The sequence below is a fragment of the Podarcis raffonei genome, chromosome 9 (genome assembly GCF_027172205.1).
Source record: "Podarcis raffonei isolate rPodRaf1 chromosome 9, rPodRaf1.pri, whole genome shotgun sequence".
Classification (NCBI taxonomy): domain Eukaryota; kingdom Metazoa; phylum Chordata; class Lepidosauria; order Squamata; family Lacertidae; genus Podarcis; species Podarcis raffonei.
Window position 1 is genome coordinate 62,538,521 of NC_070610.1, and position 27,666 is coordinate 62,566,186.

General features: G+C 41.3%; 1 protein-coding gene across 3 annotated transcripts in view; it reads right to left on the reverse strand.

Annotated features, from left to right (window-relative positions):
• SMARCAD1 (SWI/SNF-related, matrix-associated actin-dependent regulator of chromatin, subfamily a, containing DEAD/H box 1) overlaps positions 1-27,211 on the reverse strand; it is a 48,337-nt gene extending 21,126 nt beyond the window's left edge. Inside the window, exons 1-9 of one of the 3 annotated variants that reach the window (XM_053404053.1) lie at positions 27,192-27,211; positions 18,079-18,417; positions 14,464-14,632; positions 10,574-10,730; positions 9,626-9,689; positions 8,350-8,441; positions 7,404-7,487; positions 6,415-6,499; positions 1,595-1,989 (exon numbers count right to left, since the gene is read on the reverse strand). In XM_053404053.1, the coding sequence (XP_053260028.1) occupies positions 1,595-1,989; positions 6,415-6,499; positions 7,404-7,487; positions 8,350-8,441; positions 9,626-9,689; positions 10,574-10,730; positions 14,464-14,632; positions 18,079-18,331 (1,299 nt within the window). In that variant the 5' untranslated portion in view covers positions 18,332-18,417; positions 27,192-27,211. Of the gene's footprint in view, positions 1-943; positions 1,530-1,594; positions 1,990-6,414; positions 6,500-7,403; positions 7,488-8,349; positions 8,442-9,625; positions 9,690-10,573; positions 10,731-14,463; positions 14,633-18,078; positions 18,418-26,899; positions 27,003-27,191 lie in introns of those variants that run through there. The other 2 variants (XM_053404052.1, XM_053404054.1) reach the window with 2 other exon arrangements.
• Between the last annotated feature and the right edge of the window lie 455 nt (positions 27,212-27,666).

Genomic DNA, 27,666 nt, shown 5'->3' on the forward strand with positions numbered 1-27,666 from the left:
AACTGTTTGGTTACCTTTTGCATTCAGCAAAATAAAGCTAGATTTAAACATGTGTCAAGATAGCATTACTACTTAGTAGCAAAAACGTTTGGCCTGCTCTGCAGAGTCGGCCTTAAGCACATTTAAAAGCTACTCCTTCAAACTTTCAAGATCTCCAATTTGCTGCATTTTATTAAAACTGTGGGCATGTAGTTACAGCAACTATGCAGCTCTCCGGGTGCTGACAAAGAGCTCTTATGAAAGGGATTGTTTAATACAAACAGGCCCACACAGCTTAATTGTATGGAACTATTTCGGAGGATGGCAGCCCTTTAGCAATTACTTTTGCAAAGAATCTGTCTCGGCGAAGCTCGACATGTTTCAGAACAGACAGATGTTCTGTTCAAAGGCAAAGGCTTCAGGCAAAACAGTCTCCGAAGCAGCATTTCAGTAAAGCTGCACTTCTGTGAATTTGCGTACACTCTTTAAAATATAAAAGTTTGAAAACTTGAACAAGTCATCCTAGGAACTAATGATGAAATGCACCATTATTTTAAAAGATCACTATTATATATGCTGTGCACAGCATATATAATAGTGGTCTTTTAAAATCAAAACAAAACAAAACTGAACATATACATAAAAATGCAATTCCCATCAACTCCCCCCCCACACACCTGAGAATACTACTTTTAAAAATACAGTCGGTACAACACCTAACTGTCAAAAGGGCCCATTTACTACTATTTCTCTAAAACCACATCAAACAGAAATCACAAAGTTAAAAATACTGTAATTCCACAACTTTTCTTCTGAATTATTAGCATTTTCAAACACAAAATCAGACTGCTCTGGCTAGAGGCTATTCACTTTCCTGGAACATACATAGCTCGAAGCACACAATTATAGCAAACATTTGAAAAATAAATAGTCCAATGACTGGGAAACCGTACCAAGTACTCACCATTAGCTAGGTTTTATTCTTTCCTTTCCTATGTTAAGGTTTTCTGACATTGCTTTTGAAAACTGTAAGCTACAGCACTCCATAAAATGGCCACATTGCTCAGCTAATAAAACCAGTGTTAAAAAGACAGAGCATAAAGATTTAAAAGGAGGAACAACCACCAGAAAAATCATCAAAGGAACCGTTTCTTCAGTGAAGCTTAAAATATCCATCCTGGCATCTTCAATCATGGAGCAACCCTGGAAGTTGGTTGCTGATTCTCTGAAGTAGTTGCAGCAGAAATTCTGCCACATTCTTGCCTTCTGCATGGTTTCTCGGCTGCAGCAGATCAGAACAGGCTAGCAAACAACAGCTTCCCAAATGAAAGCTCTAAATTCTTCTTCTACAGTGAAATGAACCAAGTTTCGGTGCTCAAGAGTGAGTGACAGTGTAGCCAGCCAATCAGCTTGGGTTTTTCAGGAAAATCACCCCTTAATTCATTCAAAATTAGGTCATCTGACACTATTTGAAATGCTATTGGCTTAGAATGAGCATAGTGTTTTAGCCTAATCAGGAAAAGGCCACCCATCTATGTCTTTTTGGATTTAAGGCATCCTTGACTATATTACCTGCTGTATATATATATATTTTAAAGAATGAATGCAGACTTACCAGAGCTTCCCAACTATTAAAGGGACGGAGCTCTACTATTTTCTGAGCCTTTTTCTGAGAGCACTGGGGGATCAAAGTGAGTTCACCCAGTGAAGCATCTTGCAGGAAACTAAGAATTTTAGTTTTGTAACCATCCTCCATCACATCATCACTACCACCGTAGTCCTCATCAAGGGAGCTGCCAGCTTCCGAAGCAGACTCGTACTCCAAATCTTGAGAGTCCCTTTTAGTACTCCAGATTTTTTTCTTTTTATCTTTCTTTCTGAAGCCGTTCTCAGTTCGTGTGGAGGATTTCTCTTTGAGCTTCACATTAGCGTCATTCTGGCGATAATGGCTGTTATTAACGGAGACCCCCTTTCCATTTGAAACTTCACTTTTGGAGGGGCATTGGGTATCTGTATATGCATTAAAAAAACAACACAGAGAGAACTTACAAGAAGACAGTAATGATGAGGGGAGGGGAGAGAGCTGCAAAAAACCAGTGCCTACTTTATGGAATAAGCTTCCATTTCCTTACTCAAAAACATTTTATCCAATATTTGGCACTATTCCCATGACTGCATTGTGCTGCTCTGATATCTGACAATCATAACAGAACATTGCACAATCCTATTTAAAAGCTTAAATATTATTGTTAGTATCACATACAGGTGGAGTAAGAGACATTTTCTTCTCAAGCTCTAAATAAATATTAACTGGTTAAATCAGGACATTAAACAGCCATTGCTTTTCACTAATGTCTTGCAGAACAGGACATCGGTTGTTAGTTGTAAGCAAGAAGTGTTATTTTGTACCCAAATCTGTTTTAATGTAATGACAACACATTCAGCAACAGTAAAACATGCCTGTATTGCTTATTTAAAACCTTTTGCAATTCTGTACTTTTAAATAATTCAATTATATTAGAAGAATTCACTGTAAAACAGTAAATAGTTCCATAATAAAAGGGATTTGTATTTTAGCCTTGATAGGGAAGTCAGTTTAGCTATTTCACCTATTATTACAGTATAAGTATACATTAAAGACTTTTAATAGAAGTAAACGGAATGCAAGTAGCAGTACATTGTTATATTTAACAACAGAAGTTGAAAAGGGTATTTTTCAGACAGCTCACCTCCTCTTATGCTGTCCCTAGAGAGGCTTATCTTTTCGTTCTTCTAGACTTTTTAATTACAAATGCTACTTTTATCTGGTTCTTTTAGACTCTAGAACCAAATTATCTTTTTGACAGTTTTAAATAGTTTTAGCTGCTATGTCTAAGCTGGTTCTCTAGGATTCCCTGCTCTAATTTGTATTAATTATAATTGTTTTTACTGTTTAAACTGTGGGCTGCTTTTTTATTTCCAATAGGTCTATAAATCACCCTAGGGAACCACGTTATATGGATGGCTTACAAATATAACAAGCACATACATTCCTAAATAAAAGTTGGTAATGTGTATTTGTGGAACACCTACCATGGAGTCACAGCAATTAATTCAGTTCACACAAAACTTAAAATAAAAGTTAAAGGAGTCTGTTTGCAGATGCCATAATAGGTAATGTAGTGTGTTCTAATGTAGCAAGGTCAGGATACCAAAAATGGTGAGCTATAGGAAGCTTTTCGACTTGTACTTCTCAAAGAGCAGCTCCTTACACGTATGGCAAATTGCTTTTAAAAATGACAGGACTTTGTGACATGGTGTGTTTGTGGGGATGACGGAGAGTAAGATGTGTAAGTATGCTGCTCAAATGAAAAATTCTACTAGGCTGCTACAAGTTCCTGTTTTCACACAAGCAAGTATTTGGATCCTGGCCTCAGCTTTTAAAGGTGCTCATCATTTTATAAGGTACCTTAAATATTACGCCTCTATTTAATGAAGTGTTAGTAATGCAACTTTTAAAAAGAGAAGCAAGCAGAACACCAGCAGTAACATGTGAGAACTTGAGGGGGCATTGTACATCACTGTTCAACACAGGACATTCCTAAGTCACCTGCTGCTGGAATAAGCCAGCAGTTTCAAATTGTTCAAGTGCTTAGGGGAAGGGACACCCCACGCCCATAGTACAAAAAATATCTGGTACTACCCATTTCTGGTTGTTATATAGCACACTTCCCATGGCTACCGCAGAAATGCAGAAGCTGAAGCAGCCACAGCAGCTGCGGTAACAATTAGGGTCCAGGATACTGACATTTTACATAATTCAACCAGCCAGTGACAAGCAGAAAGGCAGGAAATATTTTAAAATAAACGAATTTGTTCCAGTATTTCTCTTGTTATTTGCCATGATCTTCCAGACACTTATAATCAAGATGCTCAAGCCTAGTCTCTTTCCCAAACACTTTCTCAGTTGGTACATAAATTTACTATTTTAAGCGCATTACTATAAACCAAAACACTTTACTTATATAAAACGTGATCCGATTTACAAAGGTCTGAGCCATGAGAAAATCACTGTGGTTCCCAAAACTGTCCTAGGGGAACTTTGGGAATTACCTCTAACACAGAGCAGGGAGGAGAGACATGCATGAAAGCACTTGCGCATGTATATTAGGTCCTTCTGGATATCGGCCTAGGCTTGGAATGCAAACACATTTATTTGGAAGCATCACTTGGGCTTGGATCGCAGGTCTTCTAGCTCAAGCAGAAGGTACCCTTGCCCACACAAGCCTTCCTACACAGCTTCCCATGCCAAAAACACATAACACCAGTCCTGAAAGACCTACATTGGTTCCCAGTACATTTCCGGGCATAATTCAGTGTTGGTGCTGACCTTTAAAGCCCTAAACGTCCTTGGTCCAGTATACCCAAAGGAGCGTCTCCACCCCCGTCGTTCAGCCTGAACACTGAGGTCCAGCTCCGAGGGCCTTCTGGCGGTTCCCTCACAGTGAGAAGTGAGGTTACAGGGAACCAGGCAGAGGGCCTTCTCAGTAGTGGTGCCTGCCCTGTGGAATGCCCTCCCATCAGATGTCAAGAAAATAAAAAAATATCGGACTTGAAGACACCTGAAGGCAGCCCTGTTTAGGGAAGTTTTCAATGTTTGATGTTTTATTGTATTTAAAATATTTTGTTGGAAGTCGCCCAGAGTGGCTGGGGAAACCCAGTCAGATGGGCGGGGTATAAATCTATTATTATTATTATTATTATTATTATTATTACTACTACTACTACGACTACGACTACTACTGCTATACTACTACTACTACTACTACTACTACTACTACTATTATGAGGACAGGAGTCTGAAGGGGAGAGGAGGAAAACCCCATTGTGTAAATGGAGCAGAAGTCAATAAGCAGAGGTCATTATGAAATCACTGTACTATTTTTGAAGATGCCCCCAAAACTAAAATAACCAGCTTTGAACACAAAATCAGACAAAAAACCCCCCCTCTCATTCAACTGGTAACTGCAAAGTATATTCTAGAACAAACAACGAATTGCAGTCATTTTCATTGTTGTTGCTTTTCTAGCAATTTGATCTGCTGATGGTGTTGTTTTTAAAAAAAAAATCAAGCAGAGAATATGTTGGTAGAACCAAAAGGCTGGGAAGAAGCTGGTGGCAGCAGCAGTATATGGCAGCTCTCTAGCAAGGATATGGAAGTCTACTTAAATGGCATCAGCGATCACCAACAAGACTGACTTGAAAGCTCAGGAAACAGTACATCTGAATGTCAGAAGTAAAGCTTAGTAACAATCAAGAAAGGGAGGATGTGAAAAATGTTGCATCCTTCTTGACAATGTGGTATGGCAGTCTCTATTAAGTATTCTACAAAGAATCACACAGGTTCCTTCCATCAGTTTACAATCTAAAATATTTTAATTGTAATAGCAGCAGTACATTAATGCAGGATGAAGGTGGCTAGTTGAAATATGCAGAATGCTTACACTGCAGCTCCACTCTTAGGGACAAAGGTTGCTGCCTGATAGTAAGTCAGACCACTGGTCCATATAGCTCAGTACAGTCTACACTGGCTAGCAGCAGCCCTCCAGAGTTTCAGACAGGAATCTTTTTTATTCCCTACCTGAAGATGCCAGGAATTGAATCTGGGACCTTCTATATGAAAAGCATGTGTGCTGCCATTGAGCTGTGACCCTTCCCAATCTTAGATCCCTAGTTGGGGAGGAAAACATGAAGAAAAGGAAAGAAACAGAAAGAATGGCAGGGACAGAGAGCAATGCTAAGTTGCTTCTGCTCATATCATTTTGGGCTCTTCGTTGCATAGCAGAACCTCCGTCACTAAAGCCTCTCCTGAAGTCTCTCCTGGTAAGTCAGAGAACATTTCAGAGTGTTGCTTGACATGAGTGAGAGTCTGCAAGCAGGAACAGCAATTTCTGAAGTCTGTCTAGGACAGGCATCCCCAAACTCGGCCCTCCACATGTTTTGGGACTACAACTCCCATCATCCCTACCTAACAGGACCCGTGGTCAGGGATGATGGGAATTGCAGCCCCAAAATATCTGGCGGGCCAAGTGTGGGGACGCCTGGTCTAGGAAGACCTTAGGCATGCATCCACAAGGCTCTCACCAAATCGTAAGAGATTGCAGGATTGAAAATACATTGCAATACTTCTGCCCACAATGGCTCCACAGTTGTCACTCAAGCCTTTCATCACTTAGTGTTCCTCAACTTTTACTCCATCACAGAATCATTGATAGTAAAAGCTATATTCTTATATCAGCGTCTGACATGGTCATTTTTTCCATTTAAAAATATTTCACATATTACTTACAACAGGACATGTAAACTCCTTGGGATGGATAAAGCCTATATGGGTATGGGTGTGTGTGTGTGTGTGTGTGTGTGTGTGTGTGTGTGTGAAAACAAAATACTCTTTACCCTCATGATCTTCCATGAATACTTTTAAAGATTCGAAAGCTTCCTGAAATATCCAGTTGTGTTCCCGAAGTACATCTCTCAGCTCCTATTTAAGAAAAAGTCAATAGAAATCCTATGTAGTCACAGAATGAATATCAATGTATTATCACAACTAGACAAACATCTATGCAGATTAAAACAAAGAAGACAATCAAGGAACCTTCTCATTTACAGCAACTATGAGAACATACAATATACACTGCAGCTACTACTGCCCAGTGCAAAACTGCTCCTTACCCTTACATTTTATCCAATAATTAAAGCTGAAAGTACTCCAGATCAAAAATTAGCAAAAGTATACTAGCTCCAAATTCAAGAATGCCTCACATTATTTCTTTACACTATCTTCTACTGTAATAGTAACTGTCTATTCTAGCTCATAATGTGGATTGACTGCTTAATCTATTCCTAAATTGCTCAATTATTACACATGCTATTATATATACTAACAATAAATCCAATCTCCAAGTGTCTACCCTTATGTAGCCAATATGATACCATTCATGTAGAAGAAGGAGGTTTTAGCAGGCTTGGGGTAATCCCAATGTTGGCAGAGGTACAAGACTTTAGAAAAGCTTAAAGCAGTGATGGCTAAACTTGGCCCTCAGGACCAGTGGTCAGGGATGATGGGAACTGCAGTCCCAAAACAGCTGGAGGGCCAAGTTTGGCCATCACTGGCTTTAAGGGAGGGTTGATGAGCACTGAGTGTCTGAAGGGTGGGAGGATAATGGAAAACTGGGAATGAGGGAGAATGGAATGGAGTATCCTAAAAAAAAAAGTACACGGCTGGCTGACTGGCAGGCACTTTGACATGATCAAGTCACTTAATCTCTTTTACGCAATTCCAAATTCCTATGCAAAGGGAAGAGAGCTAATAACAGTAACTAGAACGTGGACTAATTTTTGTATGAGGGTTATATACAACACATTTTTGGCTGAATTTAACATACCTCTTTATCCAAGCTGGGAAATTCTTTGTGCAGTTTGCTTACTAGATTTTCACGCTTTTCCCATTGATTCTCAGGACTCTGCAACTACAGTTCAGAAAAGATTCATTTATTTTAGACTTACCTTACGCCACTAACTAGACAACACACTTGCCCACTGAATGAAAAAGGTAACTTGAAGGAACCACAATTGTGTGTGGTCCATGGGTGAGAAACCTTAGGCATGGGGGCCAAAGGCAGCCCCCTGCAAGCCTTTCTAACTGTCCTTCACAACTCTGCCCCAACCTCACCCCCCCCCCTTGACTAGTCCTGCTTCACACATTCCTTCAAGTGTTTGTGTGGTTGGAAAAGTCCTTCAAATCTGATAATGCCTTTTACTTGCCTAGGTAGAGAATAGAGAAGAGTGTGTGAGTGTTTGTCGGACATTGCCTACTGTACAAATGTTAAAAATTTCCCCTTGTTGCACTGCTCACTTTTCCTCAATTAACCAGAATGTGGCCCCTGGCAGGCTGCCCATAAAGTAACATGGCCCTCAGACTGAAAAAAAAGTTCCCTATCCCTGGTGTAGCAGATACAGCTAAACCTCCAGATTCATCAGCTGCACTTATTGTAGCCAGATATGGATTAATGTCTTCACCAAGATTTTTTTCAGCACACTTAAGGTTTGAAAATTTCATCTGTGTATTTAGAAAGAAAGCGGTCAAGAGGCCACACAAAATGGCTTAGAGGAGTTGGAGCTGCCCAAACGTCTGTGATTTCCCCCCGGTGGACTAACTCGGACATGTGGCTACCAAGTCATGCATTAAATACAGAAATTTCAGTGTATGACTCATCTTACAAATAATTAGCTCAGGAACTGAGCACACATGGAAAATCTTGACAAGGTGTTTACTCAATGAGTGCTAATTTAGGGTTCTGTATGTAAAGGAAGTTACAACCAGCTACTTACAGGATCAAGCTTTTTCTTTTTCGTATTTTGGTCATCCTCATCTTCAGTACCAACGTTGGCACTTTCCTCAAGTTTCCTTTTGCGAGAGCTGCCTTTTGAAATTAAAAAGGGGATTTTAAAAAAATTGGCAACTTCTTGCAGTCCAGTATCAAAGCACTTTGTTGCTTAGCAATTAATCTAAATGCCCTTTAATCAAAACCAAAAACTGTTTTTTACTTCAAATTAACCAAACAGTAAAAAATGTAGAAATTTTATTGTATACTAACATTTTTGTTATGAGTTGGCAGTTCATAAGAAATAAAATAAATAAAATTTTGCCAGTTTTTTCTCTCCCACCCATCCACCAAACACACACACCAACAAACCCACTGAGACAAAAAAAAAATAGCAGATGTTCAGAAATTCCTCCTTCTTTTAAAACTTGCTCAGAATCAAAGGAACCATGCCCTTATGTTCAGGCATGTTTCTTCATGTCTATTATTTTATACACAGGACGACTAGCCGAAATGTTTTTCACAAAAGTTTGCTGTTAAAAAAGATATACATTTGAGAGGCTATAAAAAGATGTAAAATTTCAGTTTTTAAAAAAATGAAAATTGGATGGAAGGGGAAGCCAAGGAGCAAAAACAAACAAGGAAAGAAATGCCATTTTGAGACATGCAAGAGATGTACAGTTGAAATAACTTGTAGCCAAAATCCAAGACCATACTATGTAGTTAATTCTTACTTCTGAGTTAATATGTGCAAGAGTGTGTTGCAAGTTCCCTTAACATCAGTAGAACTGACTTCCACAGATGATACCAACTTATCTGTATGCTATCACAAGTGAGATCACCACTGCATTTGCCAATACCTAGCCTTCAAACTGATCCTGATAATATGAAGCAAATGGAGTACACAAAATGGAACTTAACCAATATTCATGTGAACATATGCAAAATTAGGCATAGAAATGCTTTGTAGATGGAATTATATCTGAATTTATGAATCAGCAATGAAGGGCCTTAGACAGTTAGGTCCCCAAAGATGGGTATGGGCAAAGATGGTATGGGCACCAGTGCTTTGCAACTTGATCATAAATAATCTAGGGTTAAGGGTAACTAGTTGGGCGTCCGTATTTGCAGATGACATCAAATTATTTAGAGTGGTTAAAACAAAAAGGAATTGCATAGCATTTTCTGTGCCAGCCAATGCTGAAGTGTTAAAGGTAAAAAACTAATGCTAAAGGTAAAAAACTGCTTGGAAACTATTAACAGAAAGTACCAGTACTTCTTACCTTCCTCATTCAACTTCAAGCCTTCAGCTATAGCTTCATCCATTGTAGCAGTTGATGATATCAGCTAGAGAGAGAGAAAGAGAGAAAGGAGAAAAAAGTCAACAAACATTTCTTTATTAAAATTAGAGGAATTTCAATTATATTCTGAAGAATTTACAGTGAAATCCTATGCATGGTTTTTGAAAGTTCTTCTGTATTCAAATTGTCCACCCCAAAAAATATGAGTTCTGCAATCCATACAATTTATGCAAATTGGGAAAACTTGCTACTGATAAAGGGAGAGGAGTTATGCAATACACTGTAGTCCACTGGAAATCCATTTGCCTTCTGAGCTGTTAGGAGACATTGCCCCATTATTTCAACTGCATCATGACAGTCACAATGGGTCAAAAACTTGTTTAAGAGGGAAAGCAGAGATTCTCAGGAAGCTGCTACATTCTGCATGCCCACTCTACAATTCTTTCACTGGCACTATTTAATGATTATATGCTGCTATGAGTTTCAAAGAGCTTTCCATGGACCACCTCAGCAAGCCTTTAAGCTTCTACTTAAATAACATTTACTCAAGCTATTCTAATCATTTTTATGTGCCCTGGGGGGGGGGGGGAATCACACTTTATAGGACAAAATGGCAAGAGTATACATACTAAAACGAATGAACTCATGAAAGGTAGATAGTATAAGAGACTAAGTTCTCAGGCTACTATATATAGAAGAGTTGCCTATCCAAGATCACCTACTCTGTTCACAGCAAATGCAAGATTTGAAAACAGAACTCCCTGAGTCACAGTGTGTGAGAGAATGAGCGAGAAGGTGAGAGTAAGTAGCTCACTTCCAAGTGTACACTGACACTGCTTTAAGACTAAATATTGTAATTCATTCTTCACAATATTTTATGACTGGTGCTCCTTTCAAATTAGCTAACAATTCAAAAGTATATTACTGTACTTGTAATAACTCTTGGTCACTTTTTTGTGGAAAGAGTTCCTTTAGTGTTTGGAGTTTGCAATAGTTCAGATCCTCCTCCTCTTCCTCCTCTTCTTCATTTTCCTTAACAGATTTTGATGGCTTGTCTTCATCCTCTTCACTATCTGAAGGCTCTGAGCTGTCGTGTATGGTAAAAAAATTTACATCATTTTAGTCAAGCACCGTAGTATTGCATTTTCTATAAATATATAAACACAGTAGCACTGGTAGGAATAACAGCAAATTTATAGGATTTCATGGACACATCTGATTGAGTGAACTGTAATCTCTGAATGGGTATACCATCTTAAAACTGGTCTTTAAGGTGCACAACACTCTTCATTGTTTTTTACTGCAAAAAGACTGATAGGGCTACTCCTTTGGAATCTAACTTTTAAAACCAGCTGCCCTGTCAAGAGCCTTGGGAAAGCAAGCAATTAGCTCTAGCCTTATCATAAAAACTTACCCAACACAGGAGCTGTTTATAGGCTACGTTTCTGTCTAGGGAATTTATCTGCATTCCTCTCTGGAGTATTCTGCTGCAGCAGATGCAACATTTTCTCTGTAAGAAGGTGAAACCTAATTTTCTAAGATTATGCCTTTCTGATGTCAAAGTAGCTTTCAAGAAAATTGCCAGTTACCCCATGCAACATTACCCATCCCTGAACATTCTGAGTTGCATCTAAGAAATCTCAAAAATATTGTCAAAACTAATTTACCTATATTCTACATTGTTCTGTGCCAATGTTTCTGTATTCCAACCCTACTGACTTTTAAGGTTACATCTACTCAAGAGAGTGTGTGGATAGCTTATAAGATTTCATAGGTACACAGCGAAGCTCTTAAAAATCACATAAGTTGTACAGCACAGTTGATACAAGAATTCCTAGACAATATGTATATGCATCTGTCACACACACAAAAGTGGTTGTACAGGAATATCCAATGTGGTATTGACCAGATGTTGTTATAGACTATAATTCCCATCATCCTTGACCAAGTTTGGTCAGGGCTAATGGAAACTGGGAGATCAACAGCATCACACTGGCTACCCTGCATAGACTGAGCAGACTCTGATCAACAAAAGAGATGCTTCTGTGGGCTGACAATAATTATGTGGACTGGAAGCACCTAATGCTTCCGTAAGTGGCTCCACTTAATGGCCATAAGTGACTGGCTATTTACAAAGATTAGGTTAGTTCCTTTGTTCAACAAAAAAAAGGTTCTGAACACGCTAGGAAGGCCTAGTTATTGACTGAGAAGTTCGTTTTCTCTATCTCATGAGCACAGCAAATACTTTACAGGAGTCACTCAAGTACACTTGAGCAATAACAGAATTATTAACAAAGAGAAATAAGGCCTTATCGAATACCATCTAGTTTACACACTCAGCTAGGAAGTTGATTCTGAACCGCAACACCTGACCACAGTGAAATGAAGCAGCCCTTTTCAAGAGGTGTTAAACACTTGTTAATTTGCCTTAGCGTTGCCTTGGGAAAAGGAATTAAATGCATTAATTACAAGAGATAAAAAGTAGTTTCAAAACTCCATTCATTTATTTGAAAACTTAACTCATAATACATTATCTCCCAAATCTTTTTATAAAACCGAATGCCTGAGGGCATGTTAAAATGCTCATCTAATTATCAAGTTGTTGTCATTTATAATATCTTTTTCTTGAAGATGCTGTGTAATTAAAGATCATAAAAAGTAAGTACATAATTAAACAAAGCTCTATGGAAACAATAAAAAATGCTCCATGTATCATATAAAAAAGTATTTTTTGAGAATTTATTTAATGATACCAAGAATTATTTTTCATAGTTAAAAACAACAGATGCATTTAAAATTCAGATTGAAGGAGGAATGCATCTATAATCAGGAGAGATTTTAAAAGAAATAATGCTTGTTTCAATAACTGAGATTCACTTCTTTTTAACTCTATGGACTTTATTGAATACAGTGATACCTCGGGTTAAGAACTTAATTTGTTCCGGAAGTCCGTTCTTAACCTGAAACTGTTCTTAACCTGAAGCACCACTTTAGCTAATGGGGCCTCCTGCTGCTGCCGTTTTGCCGCCGGAGCACGATTTCTGTTCTCATCCTGAAGCAAAGTTCTTAACCCGAGGTAATATTTCTGGGTTAGCGGAGTCTGTAACCTGAAGCGTATGCAACCTGAAGCATACCCGAGGTACCACTGTATATGTTAAATAGTAATGTAGCAGTACCTAAGATCATTATATTACAATCCAACCAACCCTTTTGAGTGGGCAGTTTGTCATTACGCTGGTGTACGAGGGGGTGATTGTTTTATTTATGTTTTTATTATGTGTTTTGTTTTCTTGTATTTTTATGCTGTGAACTGCCCTGAGATCAATGCTGGCATACCAATTTAATAAGTAAATAATATATGTTCTTGGGCCTACAGTCTTTGGCTAACGAAATGGTAAACTTGGTGAAAATGGAATGAATTTTGGACTTACTATGAACATTCATTTTCTTCAGTGGATAGTTCTAACCTAGGAGTGAGTTACAGGGCAAAAACCTTGATGGATTGATTGATTTACTTATCAGTCCATCCTGCCCACTACTGCCTTCCCTCAGGCCTTCAGTTCCAAGGCACCAGAATTCTCAATGTCATAGTAACCTGTAAGGCCACCTTATACGTGGTTGCTCCCAAGAGAGGCATGGAGATGTGAGTAGTCATAACACCTGCTACTCCATCTCGTTTAAACAGCTACCTCAGTGCCCTGCCAGCTCCTCTGGCTAGAAGTGTGAAGAAGGGCAAAAGACCCTCCTCCTCCATCCTCAATCAAGTTCATCTGTCCAACAGCTTCCTTGCCCCCAGGTCATGGCTTGAAGATCAGCAAAGCAATTAGAAAGAGAGGAGCTGGTGGGGTGGGGAGGGATTAATCATTTTACAAGTTATGTAACCTTGTTGCTTAATTCTTTTAAACTGGATTGTGGTATTTTTAAGTACTGTAATTTTTATTGATCATAATTTAGTAAGGATTTATTGTTATTGTTGAGAGTGAATTTCTGTTTAATTATTTGCTGGTATTTTGAGAGTCAATTTTATTGTGCACTATTAGATTCTAATGGAATACTGAATATTGCTTTATTATAGAATAGAATAGAATAGAATCACAGAGTCGGAAGGGACCACAAGAAGAAGAGTTTGGATTTGATATCCCGCTTTCCTAAGGAGTCTCAAAGAGGCTAACAATCTCCTTTCCCTTCCTCCCCCACAACAAACACTCTGTGAGGTGAGTGGGGCTGAGAGACTTCAGAGAAGTGTGACTAGCCCAAGGTCACCCAGCAGCTGCATGTGGAGGAGCGGAGACGCGAACCCGATTCACCAGATTACGAGTCCACTGCTCTTAACCACTACACCACACTGGCTCTCCAGTGTCATCTGGCTCTCAAGAATCATCTAGTACAACCCTGTGCGACACAGGACTCTTTGGCCCAATGTGGGGCTCAAACCCATGACCATGGGATTAATAGTTTCATGCTGTTTGATAAAGCTGTTTATTTTAAGCCATATTTCTTATTATGACATATGCGTTGGATCAGACAGTCGTAAAATAGATTTTGTATATTTTGTTGCTTCTTTGGCTTGTAAACTGCCTTGTGTATAGTAATATAGAAAGGCGGTATACAAATTAAACATGCAATGAAATGAAACCTATTTAGGAGCTCTCATGGAGTTAATGATAACAAGCTTTATTGTTTTTTATACCGAACTGCCCCGCCCCGGCAAATATTTGCTTGTAAGAAAGTAGTAATCAGAAATATGGACTTAATATCAATTTATGAGTATCAATAAGGGAATTTATATGTATAAATAAACAGGCATTACTAAGACTTACATAATAATCACATCCTTCCTGGGAGCAGCAAATTGCTTTATACGGGAGTATTTTGGTGCCACTTCTTCTTCACTTTCTGATGACAATTCAATAACATCTTTCTGACACTTAAAAAAAGATGATTGTGTTGTCCTTTTTGCTTCAGGGGTTTCTGGAACACTGGAATCATCTGTCAAAGCATTTTAAAGGATAAAAAAGACACATGTTACAGAAAAACAAGAGTACAAGTCTTACTATGACTGAGGTATCATCAGAAGTGGCCATGCTGATTACACCAAATTAATTAGAAATGTGCTTTGGGTGCACGTTTAGTCTAAGAATTATGTAATTTAAGTTAATGAGTTTTTCTACTGCCTTGAAAACGTGTGTGTTAAAGGTGGTATAGTTGGGTGGTTAATTGAAGATCTGTTTCAAGTTGTGGCATCCTTAAAACTCAGCATGTCTCCAAACTCAATGGCTGCTGAGAAAAGTGTGAACACACATGGGCTAAAATCACAGCCTTATGTAGGCTCAGAACTACAGTGTGGCCTGCACAGGTCTTCTGGCATCAAGTGGAAAGAAGGGGCTTCTGTGTTCTGCTATGCTCTTGCTTGAAACAGCTAACAGCCCTAAAAGCAGGTAGGGGCAAAAGTGAAAAGATTATGGTTCCATCCATGGCTCCATTTCAGGGCTAAAGCATTCTGACCCTGGAGGCATGAAGGCAAAATGAGAAAGACAGCAGCACACACAGGAGAACAGCAGCTGCAAAATAGGATTGCTGCCTGACAGAAGTTTACTGGAAATAAATTTTAAATAATCTGAAAGTGCTTGAGAGGTGTTTGATGGAAACTTCAATAAATCTTGAGCTTTTATAACCCCGAGCAAGTGACTGACACTGGAAAAGTAAACTTTGAAACTGGGTGCTGTGGCATGCCCCCCACCGCCGTAGTAAAATTGTACTGCCATATGGTAACAGGATCTTAGTACTAGATATATTTATTGGAGTAGGGGGATGACCCCCCCCCCCGAAAAAATATCAAGAAATAACTTGCAACTTAGCAGTAGATTTTGAATTAGAAAAATGCAGCTCACACACCTGCTCTGTTTAAAAGTAAAACCAGGATACTACAGTAATCAGACGACACCACCCCATGCTCCCCCCCCACCAATATTTAATGCTTCATATGACCATCACCAAGCCTAATTAGAGACATATTAAACTCATCAGGGTCAAGCAACAGTCAGATATCGTACTGATTCAGGATAGAGAATAGGGAATAGAGCTGCACAAGACAGCACAAGGGGTGAAGCAAACATTCTTGCAGCTTGCTCTTAATCCCAAAGCCATAGCTATTTTTGCATGTCCATACATTGTTATTTGCTTCATCTGTCCACAGTACAGAGACAAACTTTCCATTGCTCTTATCACCATAGCACAACTGACATTCTGATTTCTACTTAGCTTGTTTGCTTTAAATTCAGGGATATTACGGCACTTGGACCATTACTTCCATGGCATTTTATTTATAGTCTATCTAGCCTAAAATAATTGGTTGAGAGTACTGCGTACTCTGTCTGGCAGCAGCTTTCCAAGGACTGAGACAGAAGTATTTCCAGCCCCAAGACCCACAATCTGAGGTGAAGTTGTGGCAACTGGAGCTCAAGACCTTCTACATTCAGAAGAGTTTGCTTTGTCACTGAGCTATACTGCTGTATCATTGAGATACAGTCCACAGACTAAATTTAGTGTGAACATTCCAAATTAAGCTGCCCTGTTAGACAGTCAATGATCATTTTGCACTGAGGTTCCATTTCCAGCCCCCACGTTTGTCAGCGGAGCACGCATAAGAGCGCCCTGCCCCGTTATGCCATGCCACACCCTTTTAGCGATGTGTTTAGTGACATTTTTTAGTCACTTCCAGGTTCAGTTGCATTTTATTCAGACACGCATGAATCGATCGTTACCTGTGCTGTCCATAACAAATTATTTTTAAGAAGTGGGATATGAATGTGTGAATAAAAATTAAAATCTTCAAGTTAGTTTAAGTTTCTGGCTTTTTTCCTGAAGTTTAGCAACCATAATTTCCTGGTTCAAACAAAACCAATAAATTATAGTTAGTTACAAGATTCCACATTTCATTAATGAATGCCATGAGAGAAGGGGATGTGTTCATGGGCAAAATGCTTGTTATTAAGCAGAGACTATTAAGCAGAGACAGAATCACCCACACAAAGTCACTGGAAAGCTTTGGTTTGTCACTGCATAATGTGTGTCATAGCTCTCTGAAGCCTTATTACTACAACAGCTCATTCCAAGGAATAAGCTGGATGATACCTCACTAACAAATGTTGAGCAGACACAGTTGTTCCCATTGAACAAAAAAAAACCCACCCTGACTCAGCAAAAGCAATGATATGTATATGACTATACAATTATTACCTATGGACACTTGAAGTAATTCCCATAACAAACTCATTCTACATTTGGTGGGGAAATGTTCCCACTCATCCATAAAAAATAATCATTTTATTTCTTTATAAATAAAGCACCCCCTCCCCAAAAGAGTTTACAAGCTAGATTTTTGCAATTTTGGGGGGGAAGGGAGAGAGATAATAGCTAAGGGTTACAAGGGATAGATGTGGTGAACTAATTCAGTTAATAAAACCATTTAATATATTGCTCCTCATTGGCTTTTATTCTCTTCCCCCATTGTATTTGTTGCTCGCCTCGTATTTTTTTTACCATATACTAGCAGACCAGTTTCTTCTAAGACAGATTAGGCACTGGGCCACACCATCTCTATTTGTGCAGTTTCTATGGAGACAGATTTAAATCCATTTCTAAGTTTCCTTTTTCAAAAAGATCTACTGCATTAAAAAAAGCAGCTTAAGTGCATACTTTACCTATAAACGTGAAAATTGTCTGTTATATGCAACAGCTTATTATCCCATGTTAATATTAACCTCTAGCTAAAGTTTTCTCTCATATTTTGGGGAGGAGTAGAAAAGCTTTTCATCTTGATTAGATTTCTTTCCTTAGCACAGGACTAAGCAAGTATCTATACAACCATACATTGCTCTTAATGTGGTACCCTCTGCTCAGGGAATGGGAGATGGGAGAGACGACATTATCACTGACCAATAAAAATGGCTTTCAAAAGCCATTGTACAGTAGTAATAGCAACAGTGAATGCTTATGTTCGCATGTAGAAAATATCAAAGGACTGCCTGCTTTGTTTTCCTACCAAAACAACTTCAATGGATCAGAATGTTGGCAAAGCAGTTTGAATGTTAAGTTATGAGGGTCAAGCCCTATGGGATTTTCTTGCAAGTTCTTAATTAACCCAGATTTCCTAAATGCTTTTGAGAACATGATATTTGATACCAGAGAAATTGAATGTCTAGTCAACCACAGGAATACTCTGCACATAACCAGAGGAATTCAAAGAATGCTCTAGAAATTAGAGTTGTAAAAGATATAACAAGATACAGCCGCCACATTGCTATCAAAACTTCATTCAGCTGTATGAGTGAAGATCAAACACTAAGCTATCAGCACGAGTACTGTAGACTAAATCAAAGCTGGTTGTATATAGACTTTCCCTTCATTTATAAATCACATATATGAGAACTCACCAGTTTTCTCAGACACATCAGATGCTGGGGTGGCTGGTTTACTAATGTGATCAGGAACATTGTCATTTTCTTCACCAACAGATGCAGCACCATCTTTTGAAGGAGGAGAACATGTGGTATCCTTATCTACTGCATCCAAAGAAGTAGAAGAAGCCTCCTCCTGATCTGCAGAAAGGCCAGGGGAAGGGGCACTCTCTTCCTCCACACATGACTTCCTTTCAAAGCGAAAGCGGTCCAGGTTAAGCAGACTCATGATTGGCCTTCCACTTCTGTCACAGATTATGGAGTTCAATTTAAAATCCCTTGGGCTTACGATAGCACCATATAAATCAAGAGTAGCTAGAGATATAAAAAGAAAAGAAAACCCAAAGGGTGAGGTGGGAGATACATGATAGAGCAAGAAAATACAATGGAAGATCCTTATTTGTAGGCATTCATTCATTCAATAAATTTCTATACTGTCTTGGGTCATGAATAACCTCAGGGTAGTTTACATCTATAAACCTTAAGATTTATTGAAACTATAAAACACACAGTAAAAAGTTAGGCCATGTACAAAAGAGGAGAAAGCAGTCTCCAATTATAAATGAGCAACACTGATTAACTACTCCCAAATGCCTTAGTGAACAAATGTATCTCCAGCTATTGCCAATGTAGACATCAACCACATTTCTGACCTGGGGGAGTTCCATAACCAGAGTGCCAGCACAGAAAAGGAACAATCACAGTTATCTCTACTCTGGGCTTTGGCAGGTTTCCACAGTTGGAAAAAGAAGTGCTATTCCACTGATACCATCTCAGCATCAAGTGATGCTGCTGGTTCTAAGAGTATCCCCAGACTTCAAACCTGCTACTTCAAGGAAAGTGCAATCCTGTCTAGAACAGGTCATCTACTTACTTCCAAGACACATGACGGCTCTTAAGCAACTCACTAGTGCCTCCAAGCTAACCTGTACAGCCTCCAACAATTCTGATGAAAAAGAAGAACTAGAGCTGGGATTCATCCACACATTGATAATGCTGTGCCCCAGATCCCTGGATGACCTCACTCAGATACTTCATATAGATCAGAGTGAGGAATCTTCAGTCTGTGGGTCAACTAGGCTCACCAGGCTGTTATTCCCAAACCATGCCTAGCCATGCATCTGCTAGTGACACAGGCTGCAATGGCTGAGCAGTCTAGGTGGCAGGAATAAATCTCCACTCATTACTTTCCCCCTCTTTCTACACCTGCTTAAAGGAGAAGCAGAGCACTGTTTGAACCAGCCTCCCCCATCCTTCAAAGAAAAGGAAGTTTGATTCAAATGGCACTTTGCCACTGGAGGCATAGCTATTATATTAAAATGCTTATCTTCAAAGTGCTGTTTCAGTGCCTCCCTACTTCTTTAAAGGGAGCTTGGGAGGAAGTCTGAATAGGCTGGATCTTCCTCACCTCATCCCATCTCACTCCTATACAGGGGGAAATGATCCAATCGAGGTAAATTCCATCCTTAAATCTCTGCCCCCTTCCCCAGCAGCAGAAAGGATGGGTTAAAGGTGCTTCACTTTAGCTGCGGTGACTGCTGCCTTGTGCAGAAAATTATCGGAATTAGAACTCCTGAGGGAATAAAGGTGGCAGTCGTTGTGTGGTCTGGAGACTCCAAACAGAGGTGACGGAGCCTAAGTGAGGAGTTCATAGTAGTAAGGCTGACATTATAATCTTAAAGGGGCCTTGCTGTGGTCGTAAAAAGCAGTGGGAGACTCCCAAAGCCTTCTGCAAAACTCTCAAAAGCCTTTGGGAGTCTCCCCCTCTCTCTTTAAAGATCAAAGAAAGATTGGACATAAAAGAAAATAGGAGGGAGATCCAGCTGAAATTGGGGGGAAAGGGATTTTGGCAGACAGGCACCCTGTCAAAAAGGTTTCCCATTGCCGATATAGATGTTAACAAGCATGAGGACAAGATGGAACCTTCCAATAAACCATGGTGCAGGTGCCAGGTAGTCAGGCAGTAGTCACCCAATGCCACTTTCTAGAAACAGTCCTGCAGGTAGGAGGGGAACCACAATAACACCATACCTCTAAGTTCCAACTCACAAAGCCACACCAGGAGGATACCAGTCAATGATACTGAAAGCTGTCAAGAACTAAAGAAGAATCAGCAAGTTCACACTCCTCTTGGCTGTGTCATTGATCCGGCGTATAAGACGACTTTTTAACCCCGGAAAAGAGGTTAAAAAGTTGGGGGTCGTCTTATACGCCGGGTACTAACTCCGAGGCAGCAGTGGGTGCCAGGTGGCTTCCTCCTGGCGCAGAGACCACCTCCCGCTTGCTGCTTCAGAGGCTGCTGAAGCTGCCGACGATGCAGCAGCGGGCGGTGGGCTCCGCGCCGCGCCAGGCGGCTTCCTCTCGGCGCAGAGACTGCCGAAGCCGATGCCGCAGTGAGCGGCGGGCTCCGCACTGGGCAGCTTCCTCTCGCCCAGCGTATAAGACTGGGCTTATAAGACGAAACCCCAAATTGGCACTGCCAATTTGGGGAGTCATCTTATAGGCCCAGTCGCCTAACACGCCAGAATCTACGGTAATACTGGGACTGAAACCAGATTCAAATGGGTTCAGGTGATCAGGATACTCCAAGCATGCCTGGCTACCAGTGATCTACAGCGCTTTCATTTTGCAGCAGCGATCTCATTTTGGGGAGGGCAGGGGAAGCAAGGCAAAGTGCACTTGGAGTTGGAAGGCAACAGCCAGAGATTTTACTTTGGAGTTGGGCAGGGAGGCATTTCTTCTCCCACGCCCTCAGCACCTGCGGTTTTAACCTTGAATCTCAGTCGCATACATGGCCACAAGACTTCTCAAATTGCTCACAGACAATTCCCGGTCACAAAACAGACCTGGTACATGGCTAATTTTGAACACTATCTCCAGTACCTTGCCCATGATCTCTCATGCACCTTGGTGGATCTCTCACACACCTTCAGAAGGGAAGATTTAACATCTTCTTGGACATCCCCCCCCCCCCAAGTCAATCTCTCCATTTAGCTTTCGTAAGTCATAATGGGCAAGGATCAAGAGCACACGAAGCTGGCCAAACACCTTCAAGTGCCTTGTCCACAAGAACTTGAAAGGATCCCATAGAACTTGATTAGCTGGCGATCTGGAACCTCCCCCAGAGTTATATTAATTGGCAATATTTCCCTTAATATGCCTTACAAATTTATCACAACAAGCCTCTGAGGGTTTTTGATATTTTCACCTTGGAAAAGCTCTGCAGGATGGTTACTTGATGATGCAATGGAAGGGGGCATATATATTTTATTCGTCACAATTGCTGCCATATGGCAGGCATGATTATGTGCTCTCACCTGTGCCTTTCTACTATACAATGTGTGCCACATATGCTTCAGTCACCACCCTGGTCGGCTGTGACCAAGGTACGTGAGTGGGTTGGCAGAGAATGGATGGATTTCGCTTTCTCTACCAGCCTGTTTGGCAGAAGGCAATCCACACCTGTTAAGCAATTAATACCCTGCATTTCCATGCAGGCTACAGAAGACGATTTCCCTATTCTATGACAAGCATGGGAACACAGGATACTATGATTACTTACCTTTCTAAAATATTTGTAGGCTACCTTTTAAGGTCAACCCCCCTCAAGATTATTTCCAACATGTAGATTCACAAGATATAATCAGTAGTAACTTTAAAACCATAAAACACCTGCTGTATACAGCAGATTTTAAAGGTTAATATTCAATTGAAGCCATAACTTTTTCTTTTAGGGTTAATTAATAAGATGCACAACTGAAAAGGGACTATGGAAAACTATTCTAATATATGATTACAGAAGTAAGATTGTTATATGCACAAAGATGGAAAGATACAGACCTACCTGCTATAGAGAAATGGTTAGTAAAATTATTGGACATAGCTGAGATAGCAAAGTTAACGTGTTTAATTGGAGAAAAATCATTATTGACATTTATTAAGGATTGGAAATTTCTTATGGATATTTTGCATGAATGAGAAAATGAACTTGTAATATCTGGATTTGAAGATTGACAAAATATTGGCTTACAGAAAATAGCATAGTTGGATGTTAATGAATGAATACTATACAATATTTAGATGAAGGACAGAACACTGGGAGTCTTTTAACCTTTTTTTCACACACACACCCCACTCTCTCCTTTCCCCCTACTTTCTTCTCCTTTCTCATTCTGTTTCCTTTTAGATTAGACTTTTAAAGTATTTCTTCTATTCTGGTGTATTATAAAAAGATATTTTGTATTGGGTATGAACTTTCATATATCTTTGTATCAATAAAAATAGAAACTTAAAAACCCCCACCATAACACACCGTAAAAATAACTTTACTAAACAAAGGTCTGCAAAAAGTGAAGGTGGTTTATGTATTTCCATGGAAGCAGGGTTCCACAGGTGTTGGGCCACTGTCGCAAAGTCCCTATCCCTTGTGCCCACCTGCTTATTTGCTTTCACAAATGGGCACACAAGTAAAGACCCTGATACAAGCAGTCCAATACTGAAGATTATTTCAGTATTGAAGATTACCTGACCACAAACCATTTAAGGCCTTAAGAGAGCCAGGGTGGTGTGCAGTGCTTCGAGTCTCGGATTAGAACCCAGGAGACTAGACTTCAGATCCCCACTTGGGCATGAAGTTCACTGGGTGATCTTGGGCCAGACACTGACCTCATAGGGTTGTTGTGGGGATTAATTGACGAGGGAGAGAACAATGCACACCACCTTGAGCTCATTGGAGAAAAAGATGGGATATAAATGCATAAATTAAATACCAGCACTTTGAACTGGATCATAGGTTTACCACATTCTGACCAACCAGCCCTCACCAATACTCAGTATGTTGCATTTTCTGCAAACTGACGTTTCTGAATCATCTTTAAAGGCAGGCCCATACAGAATGCTTTACAGTAGTCCAGCTTGGTTATCACTTGTGAATGGTTCACTAAGACAAGGTCTCTCCTCTCTAAATAGGGTCAAAGTTGGCACACCAGACTAAATTGGTAAAAAACAGCTGGCCACTCCTGCCACCTGAACTTACCCATTTAGTGCTGAGTCCAAAACTCCCCAACTCCATACTTCATTCAGGGGAGTGCAAGCCTATCTAACAACGGCAATCTTCCATCCAGAGAACTCTGTTTACCACCCCACAGTATTTCCTTGTCTGCATTAAGCCCCAGCCTATTCACTCTTATCCAGCTCTAAACCACTTCCAGACAGTGAGGCAAGAAGTTCCATAACCTCCATGGAATGAATAGATGGAAATCATATGGAGGTAGAGTGTCAACTGCATAGTGATGACACTTTAGCCCAAACCTCCAGGACACTTTCCCCAGTGGTTTCATGCAGATGTTAAATGTGTGAGAATCAAGATGCTACACTAGACATATTCATTATAAGGCACCACATATGTTAACAGATACAGTGGTACCTTGGTTTACTAACTTAATCCATTCCAGAAGTCCATTCTTAAACCAAAGCATTCTTAAACCAAGGCATGCTTTCCCATAGCAGCGGGGAACTCAATTTACAAATGGAACACACTCAACGGGCAGCGAGGCAAAGTTCACAAATCAAAACACCTACAGTGGTACCTCGGGTTACAGATGCTTCGGGTTACAGATGCTTCAGGTTACAGACTCTCCTAACTCAGAAATAGTACCTCAGGTTAAGAACTTTGCTTCAGGATGAGAACAGAAATTGCGCAGTGGCGGCGCAGCGGCAGTGGGAGGCCCCGTTAGCTAAAGTGGTGCTTCAGATTAAGAACAGTTTCAGGTTAAGAACGGACCTCCAGAACGAATTAAGTTCTTAAACCAAGGTACCACTGTATAAAGCAGAGTGGAAGCTCCCCTAGCATCAGTTTCTGAGACTTATCCTCCAAAAAAGACTGAAGCCACAGTAACACCGCGCCTCCTCAGCCCAACCCATACTGATAGTTCAGAAAATACCAAGGCCAATAGCACTAAAAGACACTGAGAGGTCAATAACACATAGGACTGGACTCTCCACCCCTTCAATCCATTCTCCAATGCAAGTAATCCACCAGGTCAATCAAGGCTGTTTCGAAATCAGCCTGAAACAGATCATCAGCATCATCTAATATTACCTAGAGTTGAAAAACCATCAAACACTCCAGCATCTTGTTCATTAATGGCAGGTAACTGGAAAGTAACTATCCCACATTTAGGTCTAAATTTGGTTTCTAAAGGTGACCGCATCTGAGATCCATAGTTCCAGCCCAGCCCAGACAAATTTTAGTAACTAGGAAGGGCAATGATCACTAGAACATGTGGTAGGCCTCAATCCTGCAAAGAGTGGTACTGTCTTCAAGTTGTTCTAGTCCCATCTATTTCAAACTACGTCAAATCTATGGTATCCAAGTCAGCACATACGCAAGCAACTTTATAACTGAAATGTGCAAGCAAACTGATCACAGCGGGCCTTCAAGGGTTCCAGTTTTTGCAACCCAGTGTCTACACCCCCCCAATAAAAAATCACTACTGGATGGCATTAAGAAAACACAATGGTGATGGAAAAGTCAGTATTTTTCACTTTCATCACCACAATGAAGAATGACTGAAAATGAACTCTTACTTGTATTCAGTCATATTATTTATGAATCTTCCACCATTCATTCTAATCATCAGCCCTGCTGTCTCATCATCCTCAGCTTCTTGGAATACCAATAAACTGGGTCTACAACTGGGTAGAGTCAATAGCTTGTTATCCGCATATTCCAAGCAGAGACCAAAGTACTGCGTGGTATCACAGAATTAGCATAAAGTTATTTTTTGTGAAAGAACCACAGCTACAGGACACAGCTAAGGGTGCCTACTGAAAAGAGTTAGAGTCCTAAACCAATATTAAGCTGCTTCTCAACAGATAGGCAACATCCTCCCTAACACATACAGCATTCAAACAAAACAAATGGAAAACGTCCTAGTCTGTACTGACTTTAAAATGCTGGATTCCAGCTGTGAGGCAGTTTTAGGGCACTTATGTTTTTTTTAAAATTATTATTTATTAAATTTATTATTTGTTAAATGTATTATATTTGTATACCGTCCTACACCCGTAGATCTCAGGGCACTTTTATATTGCGATTTCCTCATGTTTTATCAGGCTGAGGTTTCAATCTGCCTGAAAGGGACCCCCAAAGGTCATCTAGTCCAACCCCCCCGGTTTGCAATGCATGAATCTCAACCAAAGCATCAATGTCTGAGAGCTGCTCACTAGTGATAGAAGCAAATGCAAAGTCATGCAAAATCTCTTCAAGCTTCCACACACATTGACATTTATTTTAGCAACCTGCTCACACGGCAACATCAGAGCGACAGAAAGAGTGAGCGTGGGGAGGAGTGGGGGGAACAGGGAATATCTTAATTTATTATTATTTATACCCCGCCCATCTGGCTGGGTTTCCCCAGCCACTCTGGGTAGCTTCCAGCAGAATATTAAAATACAATGATTCATCAAATATTAAAAACTTCCCTAAACAGGGCTGCCTTCAGTTGTCTTCTAAAAGTCTGATAGTTGTTTATTTCTTTGACATCTGATGGGAGGGCGTTCCACAGGGCGGGTGCCACTACTGAGAAGGCCCTCTGCCTGGTTCCTGTAGCTTTGCTTCTTGCAGCGAGGGAACCGCCAGAGGGTCCTCGGAGCTGGACCTCAGTGTTCAGGCTGAATGATAGGGGTGGAGAAGCTCCTTCGGGTATACTGGACCGAGGCCGTTTAGGGCTTTAAAGGTCAGCACCAACACTGAATTGTGCCCGGAAATGTACTGGGAGCCAATGCAGGTCTTTCAGGACCGGTGTTATGTTGTCTCGGTGGCCACTCCCAGACAGCAGTCTAGCTGCCACATTCTGGATTAGTTGCAGTTTCTGGGTCACCTTCAAAGGCAGCCCCACGTAGAGTGCATTGCAGTAGTCCAAGTGGGAGATGCACCACTCTGGTGAGACAGTCCGCGGGCAGGTAGGGTCTCAGCCTGTGTACCAGATGGAGCTGGTAAACAGCTGCCCTGGCTACAGAATTGACCAGCACCTCCATGGACAGCTGTGAGTCCAAAATGACTCCCAGGCTGCGCACCTTCAGGGGCACAGTTACCCCATTCAGGACCAGGGAGTCCTCCACACCTGCTCGCCCCCTGTCCCCCAAAACAGTACTTCTGTCTTGTCAGGATTCTACCTCAACCTATTAGCCCCCATCCATCCTCCAACCGCCTCCAGACACTCACACAGGATCTTCACCGCCTTCACTGGTTCCCATTTGAAAGAGAGGTAGAGCTTTCAAAAGAGAGGTACAACCTCCATTCTAAATAAACACTCGCCCGGCAGCGCTTCCTTCTGCCTCCATAATCCGGCCGGCCTCAATCCCTCCACACACACACACCCGGCCCCCCAATGCCTCGGGGGTTTAGGCTCCGAGAGTCGGCACACACACACATCCCAACGCCCCCCTGTCCCTCGGCCCTCCAAATCCCGGCCTCTCCTTCTCCCCCCCCCCCATCTCCCCACACAATAGTCGTCCTGCCTTCCACCATCTTCCCTCGCGAGAAGGGGAAAAAAATGCCACTTTTGTCGCCTGGGAAGGATGAGGAAGACATTCCGCCCCAGATTAATGCACAGTTCCTCACAAACCACCTCGCTCTCTCCCTCCCTCCGTGGAGCAAATAGCCTGTGAGGCAAACAAAAGACGGGGAGAGGGGGGAGGAAAAGGGGGCCGGCGCCACCGCCCCCCACCCTCTTCCTTCCTCCCTCCCTCCCTCCCTCCCCCCTCACAACAACACCGGGTGTTTGTTCCTTACCCCGCCCCCGCTCCGAGGAGGCGCGCGAGCCTTTCCAGAGCGCCGACACCGGCCAGCGGCGACGGCAAAAAGGGAGGGGAAGGAGGAAAAAAAAAAAAGAGCGGGCTGTAGATGACGGCGGCGGCAGCGGCGGCGACAATGACGGCGAAGCCCGGCCTCAGTCAGCGAGCTCGGCAAGGCGAACGATAGAGACGGAGGGGAGAGAAAGGCGAGAGAGAGAGGCGAGCCGGGAGGATGGAGCGGGGGGGGGAGGGGGCGTTGAGAAAAGAGAGAAAGAAAGGGAGGATTGTACCCCAAAGCGGCGCCTAGTGATGACCTCACTGAGTTTCCTTCGTTTTTCCCAGCATTCCTCTCTTTCTCTCCGGCTTTTTGTTGGTTGGTTGTTTGTTTATTTATTTAGATATTTATCCACCATGGCTCTTCGTGTCCTACATGTGACGGGATATATGCATTATACAGAGAGAGAAACAAATACAAATACACACACACACAAAATACATACACGCATATATATGCGCACTCAGACGCGCGTGCACATATAGGTACACACACGCACACGCGCGCGCACACACTTGCATGTGCTCGCGGTTTGCCCCAAGAGCACTCAATAAATTCAGCTGGCGAATTCCGCCCGCTCAGAGGCCTCCGCAGCCCCTCACGGTGCAGCCGCGTGACGGCAGTTGGCTGCCCGAGATCCTCGACTTGAAGGTTTCTTCTGGGTTGCCAAGTCCTAGGCAAGAGTTTAAAGGAGCCCTTAAATCCACAGA